This window comes from Pseudozyma hubeiensis (genome assembly GCF_000403515.1).
Source record: "Pseudozyma hubeiensis SY62 DNA, scaffold: PHS22, whole genome shotgun sequence".
In the NCBI taxonomy this organism is placed as follows: Eukaryota; Fungi; Basidiomycota; class Ustilaginomycetes; order Ustilaginales; family Ustilaginaceae; genus Pseudozyma; species Pseudozyma hubeiensis.
This window is the reverse complement of record NW_012133804.1, coordinates 332,542-344,217: the sequence shown is the minus strand read 5'-3', so window position 1 is coordinate 344,217 and position 11,676 is coordinate 332,542. Positions and strand designations below refer to the sequence as shown.

At 57.6% G+C, this 11,676-nt stretch overlaps 5 protein-coding genes across 5 annotated transcripts; 3 read left to right on the top strand and 2 right to left on the bottom strand.

The window, feature by feature from the left end:
* Positions 1 to 22: 22 nt before the first annotated feature.
* Positions 23 to 403, top strand: PHSY_002274 (hypothetical protein; the record flags this gene model as incomplete). The annotated part of the gene is made up of 1 exon (XM_012332898.1): positions 23 to 403. The coding sequence occupies one exon, from the start codon at positions 23 to 25 to the stop codon at positions 401 to 403; it is 381 nt and encodes a 126-aa protein (XP_012188288.1).
* Positions 404 to 695: 292 nt separating this feature from the next.
* Positions 696 to 3,683, top strand: PHSY_002273 (hypothetical protein; the record flags this gene model as incomplete). The annotated part of the gene is made up of 3 exons (XM_012332897.1): positions 696 to 770; positions 2,188 to 2,432; positions 3,287 to 3,683. The coding sequence occupies 3 exons, from the start codon at positions 696 to 698 to the stop codon at positions 3,681 to 3,683; spliced, it is 717 nt and encodes a 238-aa protein (XP_012188287.1).
* A 377-nt stretch (positions 3,684 to 4,060) lies between these two features.
* On the bottom strand, positions 4,061 to 5,444 carry PHSY_002272 (alcohol dehydrogenase; the record flags this gene model as incomplete). Its single annotated transcript, XM_012332896.1, has 2 exons — positions 4,061 to 5,297; positions 5,398 to 5,444. The coding sequence occupies 2 exons, from the start codon at positions 5,442 to 5,444 to the stop codon at positions 4,061 to 4,063; spliced, it is 1,284 nt and encodes a 427-aa protein (XP_012188286.1).
* A 267-nt stretch (positions 5,445 to 5,711) lies between these two features.
* PHSY_002271 (hypothetical protein) lies at positions 5,712 to 8,087 on the top strand (the record flags this gene model as incomplete). The annotated part of the gene is made up of 1 exon (XM_012332895.1): positions 5,712 to 8,087. One exon carries the CDS (start codon positions 5,712 to 5,714, stop codon positions 8,085 to 8,087), a length of 2,376 nt encoding a protein of 791 aa, XP_012188285.1.
* A 201-nt stretch (positions 8,088 to 8,288) lies between these two features.
* Positions 8,289 to 11,339, bottom strand: PHSY_002270 (endopeptidase; the record flags this gene model as incomplete). The annotated part of the gene is made up of 2 exons (XM_012332894.1): positions 8,289 to 10,782; positions 11,233 to 11,339. The coding sequence occupies 2 exons, from the start codon at positions 11,337 to 11,339 to the stop codon at positions 8,289 to 8,291; spliced, it is 2,601 nt and encodes an 866-aa protein (XP_012188284.1).
* Between the last annotated feature and the right edge of the window lie 337 nt (positions 11,340 to 11,676).

Sequence of the window (11,676 nt, the reverse complement as noted above, 5' to 3'; positions counted from 1 at the left end):
CACCAACGAGCGCAACCGGGCGATGGAGGGAGATAGGTCCCAGAAGGCGACCCTCGAGACCCTTGTGGCGCGTTTTGTCGAGCAGAAGCTCCCTCGCCCCGGAGAAGCTTTCACAAAGAAGCGTCACAACGAGCTCATCAAACAGCTCGACGCCATTGTCACGATCTCCAGGAGCGTTGGGGAAGGCCTTGTCAAGGTAGTTGTAGCCCACAACAAATTCCACCGGAATCTTCGCAAAGAGTACGTCTTTGTGAGCGCAGACCGCTCCACCGGACCCTTCGTTCTCAAGCGCAAACGAGCAATCACAGACTCGTTGCCTCCCACGCACGAGTACCACATCACCCTAGAGCAGAGCCAAGAGCACAATTGTTGGCTGGACAGCATCCATGAAGCGGCAATTTGACTCTTGACCGACGCCTTTTCCCAACAGTATAATTAGGAAAAGGCCAAGGAGATGGCTCTGAAGGCACCAGGTCTCAGAGACTACCAGCAGTACAGAGTTTACCATCCTGCTCTGGTTGCTTGCGCGTTTGCAGAAACAAACGTCCCAGTCAATGCCTTTGACCTGGCAGAGGAGGCTTTTGACAAGATTGGGTCCAGAAAAGCTCAGCTGGTTGTTGGACTCGTCGTTTGTATGCCGGAGATGTGGGGAGAGCGAGATTAAGCAGAGGCAGCTGTGCTGCCGAAGCTGTCCAATGATGACCTTCCTCTGCCTGTTGCAGATGATGATCTTCCCGTGGAAGATCATCATCTACTGCCAACACGCACAGGTTTGCGCCTTTCTGGGCTGGCACCTGTTTGATCTCGACATCCGTTCCCTAATCTTTACAGCGGAGACAATAAAGGCGGCCAGAATCTCCGCAGTTGAATCAAGAGATGGTCCGTTGATCAAGATGTCCCGGTGCTCTTCATCTCAAGCGCAATGTAAGTCTTCCTTTCTCTTTTTCTCCGGTATCACGTTCACTGACAAAGGCACAAGCAACGACAGACAAAAAATGAGCTAAATTCAACCATGGTGAGGAGCGTGATGAGGGTGTGATTGACAAGCGTGATGCCAACTGAGCCTCAAAAAGACTCAGCCAGAAACCCACTTGGCCAAAACAACCCTTGGATGGCTATGGTACAGACATGCGACCGGGAGACCTGGTGACAACAAACCAGCTAACTGACTCCTTTTCTCTGCGCTCCTTTTCTCTCGCTCACAGGGCCACTGGAATCAACATCACGGAAGCCAACGTGATGATCTTTGCCAAGCGCAACAGCAACAAGCTCGAGGATGTCCAGATCCGGGGACGCATCGTTCAAACGGGTCAAAATCGCAAGACATGGATCTGCATGCCTTGCATGCTCAAGACCTAAGCCAAGAACGTCTGCATGCAAGGTAAGGCAAAGCGGATGAATCAAGCTCCAATTGCCTCAGGCGCTGAGCGCCAATGCGCTCGGATCCTGGAGTTTGCCAAACTAGGAGACTTTGGCAAAGGCATGCAGCTCTGGGACCACTGATGTGCTGAGTCGCGCCTCAAAGTTTGGCCCACAGAGCTTTGGCAAGAGGGGGCTAATGTGCTGCCTTTGCTCTTTGATGACAATGAAGACTATGATGGACATCCAGTGTCAGCATGTGCAGGTCTGTACCTTCCTGATTTGGCACCCATTTGACCTAGACATTTGTTTCCTTGCCCTTCTTAGTGAAGACAACAAGGGATGCCAGATGATTTGCAATTGGACCAAGAGATGATCTGTCAATTGAGATGTCCTGCTGCCCTTCACCTTGAGCACAATGTAAAGATCCTGTCCACTGATTGAGCCGCTGGTGAATTGGCTGTCTCTGCTGCAACAGCTTCGGTTCCACCTCCAAACAATTCAACGCTGCATACTTGGCTAGCTCTCAGCTCTCGATCCGCATGTTGTCTCACAGAACCGACTTGTGTTTGACCTGTGCTTTTCTTGACATCGGACTTGGTGAGATCCTTTGGAGCATACCACAAATGGTCCGAGAATCGCATCGCTGAGATTGTCCGGATTGAAGGACTACATGTCTGTGAGAAACAAAGGACACTTGCCGAAACAGACTCGCCTAACACCTGTCGAGAATGCTTTGATCGATCAAGGATGGTCGCAACGATGCTCAATGCAAGCCTTGGCTCCTCATTGCTGACCAAGTGCTGAGTCTGTGCGATTGTCGTAAAGCGGAACTCGGGCTTGTACAAGCGAGTCAACAGGTCGTCGACAAGGTCAACGCTTGTATCAGAGTATCGGTTGTACTCTGTTGCTCGAAACGAGAAGCAGATGCTTGTGTACGATCACAACGTGCGCCGTATCAAAAGAGAACATCGAGAGACGCTGATTTTTGTTCAAAAAGAAGTTCGCACAGTCACAACTTGGACTCGATGCGGCAATCTTCACGATACTCGCTTCAAACAGAATCTTTCGCTGTCTGAAGCTTGGCTGCGGCTTCTTGGCTGATCGCGACCACAACGGCGCGGTCAACATGATCGTCAAAGCAATTCCACAGCCACACAGCCACGATCAAGATCACTGTCTCATCCTTTCGCTGCCTTGCCTTGTGCGCGCTGTCTCGTCGATCTAACTCGACCTTCTTCACATCTCGCCTTATGCAGCAGGTCAGGCGAGCGAGGTGCATTTGCCAGCGTGAAAGTCATCTCAGGCTCTGTTGCATTAAGTCAGCAAATCGCACAGTCTGTCGAAGCTGTTGCGGATCCTCGAACTGGCCAACATTCGCAGAGTTGCTCTGTATCGCAGTCTCAGAGGGCGCACGAGACTTTCGCAGTCGCACGTTCTCTCTTCCGTCGTTCTGTCTGTCGTGTTTGGATTGCGAGCTCTGATATACAGGTCCTGCTCTGAGCCCAACGAATCATCTCGCCTTGGCACTCCTCGTCAATGTCTCTGTCGCGCGCAGTGCAGTCGTCGGACAAAAATGATCTGTGTCACACTCGCTGATCGTGGAGCTTCAGCTAGCATGCTCCATCTTGAACAGTCCGCAACATGCTCCTGTCATTGAACAGCTTGTAGTACTCAGGAGCATCTTTCGAAGGGTCTGGTGTCTGCGAACGAGCTGGCTTCCTCGGTGTCCTTGCCATCTTGTGCTACGCTACGTACTCTCACTGATTCACTCATTTGTTTCCGCAAGAGCGTACCCTCGTTGCAGCTTCGCCTGTGAAAATGATGCTGATCGCGAGCGCAGTGGTCTGTTCGATAAGGCCGTCGAAGCAATCTGCGGCGCTACCTCGATTCTTGTGCATCTCGCGTCGTCTTGTCATTGACTCAGCTGCATCCGCGTTCACTTCCTGTTGTTTCAAGCAACATTCTGTCGCATCGGTCGCTGGACCTTTGTCACATTTGAACGGACCATTCTACCCAGACGACAGCTTGAGGGCGAAACATTTGGCTCACATCGATTCAAGACAGAAGAAATGAATCAAAAGCCGAGGAGGAAGATCGGCAAGATCGCGGATCGACGCACTGCTCCACAACCGCACCCGCAAGTCGGCTTCTTGGCTCACTCGAAGCCCGTTCTGCAAATCTGCTTTGACAGATTCGCTCAGGACCTTCCCTCCAAGCGCAGCACAGACGCAGTTTCGTCGCTCAACACAATCGATCCGCTGGATGCTGCCATGTATCACAAGCCTCATGCAAATGTGGAGCGCACCTGCGAGTCAGCGTAACAGCTTACTGGAGACCCGTTTCGCGAATCTTTTTTGATAGTCCGATTCCTCAGCTTCCCCTCAAGCGCAGTACAGACTTGCTTTTGTCGCTCGACACCATCAGTCTGTCTAGTTTTGCAAAGTACCGCGACCTCTGGACAAATATCAGCGACGAAATCGTGTCAACGACGCGCTTGGTCCAAATTGAGTTTCGGTTCCGATAGCTGTCCCACCAACCCGACTTTGCGGGAACGGATCCCTCGACTTCATGCCCACATGCATTCACCGGCAGACACATGTCAATTCACGTGCAACAGTGCATGCCGAGCTCACAGCCCAAGATGCCAGCCGGAACTCGTCACCTGGAAAATGATCATTGCATTCGCTGTTCGTGAACGTTACTTGGTGTGCTCCATCTTGAATACTGTCTTCAACACCTTCCTGTCGTTGAACAACTTGTAGTATTCAGGAGCGTCTTCGATGGGCCTCGTGTGCTGGATGAAGCTCTTGAAGAGATCGTGGTGTTTGCTGAGCAGTTTGACGGCAGGGTCAAAGACGGCGCGGACGGGGCAACGACCAAACTGGAAGCGCAAGTTTTTGTTGTACAGGTCGGGACCTTGCAGGGTGACGGTGTGTGTGTGGATGCCGCAGGAGGAGACGACGCCAAAGTTGCGTACGATCGAGACGGCGAGGTCGAGAGCGGGACCTGCGCCGACGACTTCGAGGGCGACATCTGCGCCTCTGCCTCCGGTGGCTTCCTTGACGGTCTTGACCGGGTCGTCGTCGGTGAGGTGGAGGGGGATGGCGCCGTGCTTCTTGGCTTCGGCGAGACGTTCAGGTACCGAATCGACAGCGTAGACCGTCTTGAAGAAGGAGCAAGCGGCGGTGATGGCGCAGAGGCCAACGGGACCGCATCCGATCACAACAGCAGTGACGTCCTTGCGTTCGGCTTCGTTGAGCATAGTATAAGCATTGTTGGCGACAAAGTAACCGGTGGGGAAGATGTCGGCGGTGAGAAGCATGATCTCGTCCGGAACATCTTCGGGAATCGGGTAGAGCGTAGTGTCTGCGAGCGGAACGAGGACGTACTCTGCCTGAGCGCCGTCGAGCGGAACGGAGCCAAAGACGCGCGACTGGGTGCAACGACCGGTCTGGTTGCGGTTGCAAAAGAAGCAATCGCCGCACGAGATGGTGAAGGGCGAGACGACCTTGTCGCCCTTTTTCCAGTTCGTGATGCCGTCGCCGGTCTCGTAGATCTCGCCGACGAATTCGTGGCCAAGCACGAAATCGTACTTGGGGACGGGTTGGTGACCGCGGTAGATGTGCAGGTCGGAACCGCAGAGAGCGGCGAGGCTGACCTTGACGACGACTTCGCCTTTGCCCGGTTTGGGGATGGGACGCTCCAGGACGGCGACCTGTTCGGGGCCCTGGATGACGACGGCTTTCATTGTGGTTGGGGCAGACATGGTGGCGGCGGACGAGGTGCGAGTGGTGGAGAGACAGGAGGAAGGCACGGACCTTGATGGCTCCTTCAATGCGATGTCGCGTGCGGCTTGAGAAGCTAAACTGCGCAAACTGACTTGAATTCCCCGCAAACACAGAAAGCGTCGACGTTTGGCTCGGCTGTCAAACCGGCTGTATCGGCGAAAAACCGGTCCAATGGTCGGAAGGGGTCAGATGACATGCACAGCGCTGGCCCTCTCCCGCAGCCCGTCCTGATGAATCACCTCGGCACCGGTCAGCGTCGATATCGCTGCTCAGCCACACCAACTCATTCGGCATGTCCGACCGAGGAGCAAGCCAACGATGCACTGCGAGCGCAGCTCTGTCTGAAATGTTAGGCCATCATTGGATACAATCGCACGCATTTCGCACCTCCACGTAGGCAGCAAGCTCGGAAATCGGAGACGCAGAGGCTGCAGGCGCTTGCTCAACTCGAGGTTACCGCTGACCTCGTCCTTCCTGTCATCTCTCGACCCCACCCGACCACCTCGACGAGATCGAGATCCATCGACAACGGCTCTTCTAGGGCGGAGCCCTCAGCTCACCATGCCAGCCCAAATCTCGGCTGCCTTGCATCACAGCCAGCACTGGCTCACTTCGACCGCAGGTGCGCCTCTCCGTGCAGCCTATGACTTTCTCTTTCCACCCCTGAACGAGGCGTTCGTACAGCCACAGACCATCACAAGGAGACAAGTCGGCGCGGACGAATCCATCGAACGCTTGGAAGTGTGGGATACCTTCTCCGACAGCCCGTGGAGCTTTGTCACCAGCCGCTACGCCATTGCGCTCGTGATCGTAGCCATCGTCAACAATCGAGTGCAGCACATCTGTCGTCCGCGAGGAGGCGCGACAGCGAGGCTTTCACAGCTCCAACGGGTGGCGCTGCGTCTGCCGAGCTTGGTGTTGCTGGCTCGAGCCGTGCTCATCCTCTTCACCGTCACGGCCGACGCCTTTCTCGCGGAATCCAATTTGGTCAATGTGTTGCTGCGCACCTGCACCACCGCAGCGTGGAGGAACGCATGGCTGGCCAACACACCCATGACCGGTTGGGCGTTCGACTGGTTCGGCATCAGCAGCAGAGACGCCCTCCTCCGCGCACGCGACGCAACGGCGCTCTGGGCAGCCTTCACCTCGACGTGCGTCGCCGTCGTCAGCGATTCCATCGTACGCAACCTCGACGCCGATCGTGACGAGCCTCCCGCGTTCAACCTCGTTGGCTTTGCGTTCCTTCTCCACTTTCACTCGTTCTCACCAGAAGCACCCGCCAACGAGCACGTCTACCTCTGCATCCTCCTCCAGATGCTTCAGATTCTGGCTATAGCCGTCTCACGCTGTCGTCGTCCCGTCTATGCCCCGCGTCTGGTCATCTCGAGCGTGTTCGGCGTCTCGTCCTTGATCCACTATGCGCTGGCGGCGAGATCGGGCAGGTATCCTTTCCTCGAAGCGCTCAGCCGCACGCCCGAGATCGCGCTCGTGCTGGTGGTGCTGCTGACCATCACGCTGCACGCACTGACCATGATGCTGTTGGAAGGCAAGATCGAGACGAGTCGGCTGCTCTTTTCGCGTTCGAATCTTCCTTCGCTGGACGAGGACTGGTCGTTGGCGCTGTTCAAGCTGGGCACGGCGTGTATGGAGTCGACGCGGCTGACCGGCTTGGAGAGGGAGGTGGAGCCGCTGGTAGCGTGGGATGCGCCGTACATCGAGCTTGCTTCCACCGGTCGCATCGAGCTGGTCGACCCGCTCGCAGCTCGCAACGCCAACTCGCATCAGCCGCACGACACTCTGCCATCCGCATACGCCAACACAGGCGGCGACGCTGCTTTCATCGGCGGCCTCTCTCGCGAAGTCAAACAAGTGCGTATCGAGCCGACGGTACGGAGCGCTTCGTCCACGTTTGGTCATGCGGGGTTGGCGAGGATGCGCGCTCTGCTCCACTTTGTCACGATCACGCTGCTGGTGGCTCGCAGCGTCGCGGCGATAGGTATGCGCAAGGTGCTGCATGCGGTGGGGTTGCCCGATCCGAGCGTTCCCGCGTGGGTGTTTCGGGCGTTGCGCTTCGCGAGGCTTGTCTGGCACGGCAGCAACGGCGAGGCGCGCAGGCGGGAGAGGCGAGCCGCGGAACAGAGACGCCAGCAGCACGAGCAGCAGCAGCGGTCGCAACGGTCGCAACGGCTCAGAACGCAGGACGTTTCAGCCGGGGTATCTGGGATCTCGTCAGGGATTACCGCGGAGAACCCGCAGCGACCCGCTTCGATGTCAGAAACGTATAGCACTGCTGCCACTCGTCCCAACCAGCCAGGCGATGTATGGGATGGCGACAGTGACGCAGAAGACGACGAGTACGACGTGACGCTTGCCGAGCATGATTCGGATCTCGAATCCGAGATCGACGAAGCCGACTCCCTCTCCCTCCCACCCGACGAGGTATCCGGCCTTCTCTCAGAGCTCGAATCTTTCTCCGCCGACGACACCGTCCCTCCTCCACCTACCACGCAGTTGACCACGCTGCACTCGGGCACAGAACCGTTCAACCAGCTCCTGCTGGCCCATCTCACCCGTCCCCCCACACAACCTCCGCTCACCCGCTCAGCGTACACCTCTCTCCTCTCACCCTTCTCCCCCTCGGACGTGTCTCTGGCACAAACCCTCCTCAACCGTCGCCCTGTTCCCGCCTTCACTTCCTCCACGGACGACACGCGCCGTCTGTGCGTCATCTGTTGCACCGCCGAACGAAACGTCATCTGCTGGCCCTGTCGCTGCCTCTCCCTCTGCATGGAGTGTCGCGAACACCTCGCCTCCCGACCCCCACCTCGTCGTCCCTTTACGACCACCCCAGATCGCCCCCGCTCAGAAGACGCTTCCCACCTCTGCCCTACCTGCAGAACCCCCGTACAAGCCTTCAGTCGATTATACATTCCATAGAGTCACGCTGCTAACGCCACGGAGCCGAGATGCACACAACATTCTGGGTATTTCAAAAAAGGGGAAAGTGTGGAAAAGATGCAGCAATGAATCCGGATCTGAGAACAAGGGGATCCTGGTATGAGAACAATGAGAGCGTTGATAGTCCATGACAAGAGTAATAAACGGAACCAAGGGGAAAAGGGAGAACTGATGCGCAGCTCAACGCAGCTCGTCATGCTGCAGCAGGGGTGCGTCCGAGGCGGAGCGCGTGCTGTCGCGGTTTGGGTATTGTTGCTGTGCGTCGTGCTGCGATTGCGTCTGTGTGTGCTGTTGCACGTTCGACTCGGGTTGCTGGGACATGCTGCGGGCCGAGTCCGACTGCGCCTGGCGTTGGGCCGAGGCATCCAGGAACGCCTTGCGCTCTTCGGCGGTGAGCGATGCGAGGTAGGCATTCTTGACTTGGCGTGCATCGACGTAGCCCGTCGACGAGACATCCCAGCTGACGAGACCGGCTGCGTGCAGATTTGTCGGATGGACGGGGACCTCCTCGCCCCATCGAGGATCCTCACCGCGACCGAGCTCGTCGTCGTGCATATCGTCGTCGAACACGCCATGTATGTGGTGCAGCTGGCGCGCCTTGGCACGCTGAGCGGGCGAGAGAGCCACCTGACTGCTGCTGTCGTCGTCCTTGCCAAGTAGCTCCATGGGCACGTTGACGCCGTCGATCTTCATGACGCTGTAGGGATTGCTCTGTTTCTTGGCGTGACCGTGGTGGGTGCCGCTCGAGGCGGTGCCCACGCCTGCCCCGCCTCCGGACTTTTCGGCTTGAGCGGCGAGGAGCGCGGCGCGGGCAGCCGCAATGCGACGGCGTCGGCGACGCAGACGCCAGAGCGCGACACCAAAGAGCACGCCGATGACGACGATGGCGCAGACACAGCCAATGACCACCTTGATGCCCTCCGAGAGGCCCTTGGAGTTGCCCGAGCCCGAGCCGGCAGGGCTTCCGTGGACACCGGACTGGCCGAGCGTCTGCTTCTTGATGCGCACCGCGGTGAACTGCTGGGTGGCGGCGGTCATGTTGACGAGCGGACGCAGACCGATGGACGCCTCGCACGGGCTGGTGACCGTCATGTTGGCGGCCTGCGCCTGGGTGGTGTTGAGCCCGCCGTCGCACGAAAACACGGTGTAGGCGCTTCGCATAAAGGCGGGCGAGAGCACAAAGTCGGCGGGGAGGAAGCTTGCGTTCAAGTTGGCGCCATTGGATGAGCCCGAGAGCGAGCGGAGCGCTTGGAACGAGCCGAGACACATGGTGCCGTCGCCAGAGGGGCCGTTGCCCGATCCGAGCTCGAGACTGGCGTCGAGTGGATGGATGGGGATCGAGGTGCCGCCGAGACCAAGCGTGATGTTCAACTGAAGATTGCAGGGTACGTAGTAGCCGCCATCCGAGGCGGGACCGATGCCCCAAGCGCCGTAGAGGGCGTTGAGCGTACTCTCTGGACCCAGATTGACGCTGGCGCCCGAAGCAAACACGGCGATGGGATTGGAGCCGGCAACGACGCTGGACGTACCAAAGGGGATGGATTCGGTGACGCCGTGTTGCAGTTCAACGGTGATCCCGGTGAGGGGAAGACGCCAGTGACGCACGACGCCGTCGGCATCGCCGATGGCGCTGGTGTAGTTGATGGTGGGATTGGTGCTGCCGGCGTAGGCTGGATCGTGGTTGCCGATGGTGAGCACGCTGTCGCCCTTGCCGCCGTCCTCCTCGAGGCGCTGCATGCCGATACCCATGAATCTGCGACCGGGACGTGCGCCGTTCCAAAAGCCTGCAAGGACGGCACCGGTCTGGGGTGGGCGCACGTTGACGTTGAGCGAGGCGGTGTTGCTGGTGGCGTTGAGGTCGGCCTGGATGAGACTGTTGGCGGGAGGACCCAAGCCGATGATGCCGGAATAGTCGCCCGAGTCCATGTCCTCGTTGGCGACCTGGCTGCACGAGCCAAACGCCTGCGAATTGATGATGAGGCGCGAGGTGATGGGATCGCCAAAGAGCATCGACGTGGTCTTTACCTGGCCAGAGGCGGAGCCGAGGAGGTAGCTGATGTTGAACGGGGTGTCTTGATCTACCACGGTATCGAGGTGGTCGTTGAATTTGGTGACGGTGAGGCCTTGGTGTCCTTTGCACGAATCCGAGTCGCAATCCTGATTTGCGAGCCAGAGGTCGCCGCTGCCCGTGTCGAGCTGGGCGTTGACCTGCTGATTTGCGGCGCTGATGGGTACGGTGTAGGTGAGTTGACCGTTGGAGAAGCCACGACCGAGGACGATGCGCGTGCTGTTGAGGTTGGCAGAAGCGGGCGAGCTCAGTCCATCACCATTGGAACCCAGTGAAGAGGACGCTGACGGCAAGTACGAGCTGGAAGACGAAGAGGCTGAGGACGGTGATGAGGAGGAAGCGGTGTTGAACGATACGGATGCGGATGCGGATGCGGATGTCGATGCAGAAGCGGAAGACGGCCTTGTGGAAGAAGAGGTGGCTGACGAGGCTTGACGTGGAAGTATAGGTCGAGCATCGTGAGCGTCTGCCAACGAGCGCACCAGTGGCGAAGCGGGGCCACGTGGAAGAGGCATGATGTACACTGCGTCGTCGCCGACGTCTGCGTCGATGGTGGTGATGCTGTTGCTCGCTTGGGTGTTGTTGAACGAGGCGACCTCGCGGGTACTAAAGGAGGAGCACGAATGCCATGCAGAGTGTATTATTGACGAGGTGGTCTCTCTGTGGCGAGTAGCAGTGGTGTATCGCGGCTGAGATCGTGATGGATGTGGAGCTCTTTGAGATCGTCCTTGAGCTAGAAAGGCGAAAGACGGTGGTGAGGGTTAGAAGCAGGAGGAGGACGAGAGAAGAGAGAGCGAGGGAGAGGTGTGATGGGTGGTACGGCAAGGCGGCGGCAGCAGACGGCAGCCTTCAACCCATAGCAAAAAGGCAACCGAGCCTCAGCACCGTGAGCCACCCAAACTCACAATTTCATATTTATACATTTTATAAATAAATATCTAAAATGAACAATCCAAGCAGACTGTGCGGAGAGAAGTTGGTTCGATGCTTGACCTCGTGCAGTGCGTGGTGCAGGAGCAGAGACCTGGCGGGGAAGCTAGAGTTGCTGCAGCTCACCAATCTGTTTGGTGGTTTAACGATGGAGTCGCCTGCACCCGAAGCCGATCAGCGCGTCGCATCTCGTGGCTACCTACAGCTGTCGTGCCCCGACGGCTGCCACCCATCGACGCAACCGTGATGGTGTCGAGAGGGGGTTCGATGCCAAGGTGCAAGCAAGCTGAGACATCCGGACACTAATTACAAAACCTATAAATGCGGTTCGACGACTGTGTGGGAGGACACAGACTCCTACCGAAATTAGCGCGTCTCAATCTAAGCGACAAGGCGGAAAGAAAAAGCCTCTCGATGGTCGGAACCCTTGCGATGGGCGGTCACAGGTTGGCGCAGCGTGCGACGCATGGTGCAATTTGACGCCTCCTCGTGACCCGTCTCTCGAATAGAGCTCGAGGAAGAGCCACGCGTGTACAGCTACTCAGCTCGCAGCAGAGGTCGGACTCAGCC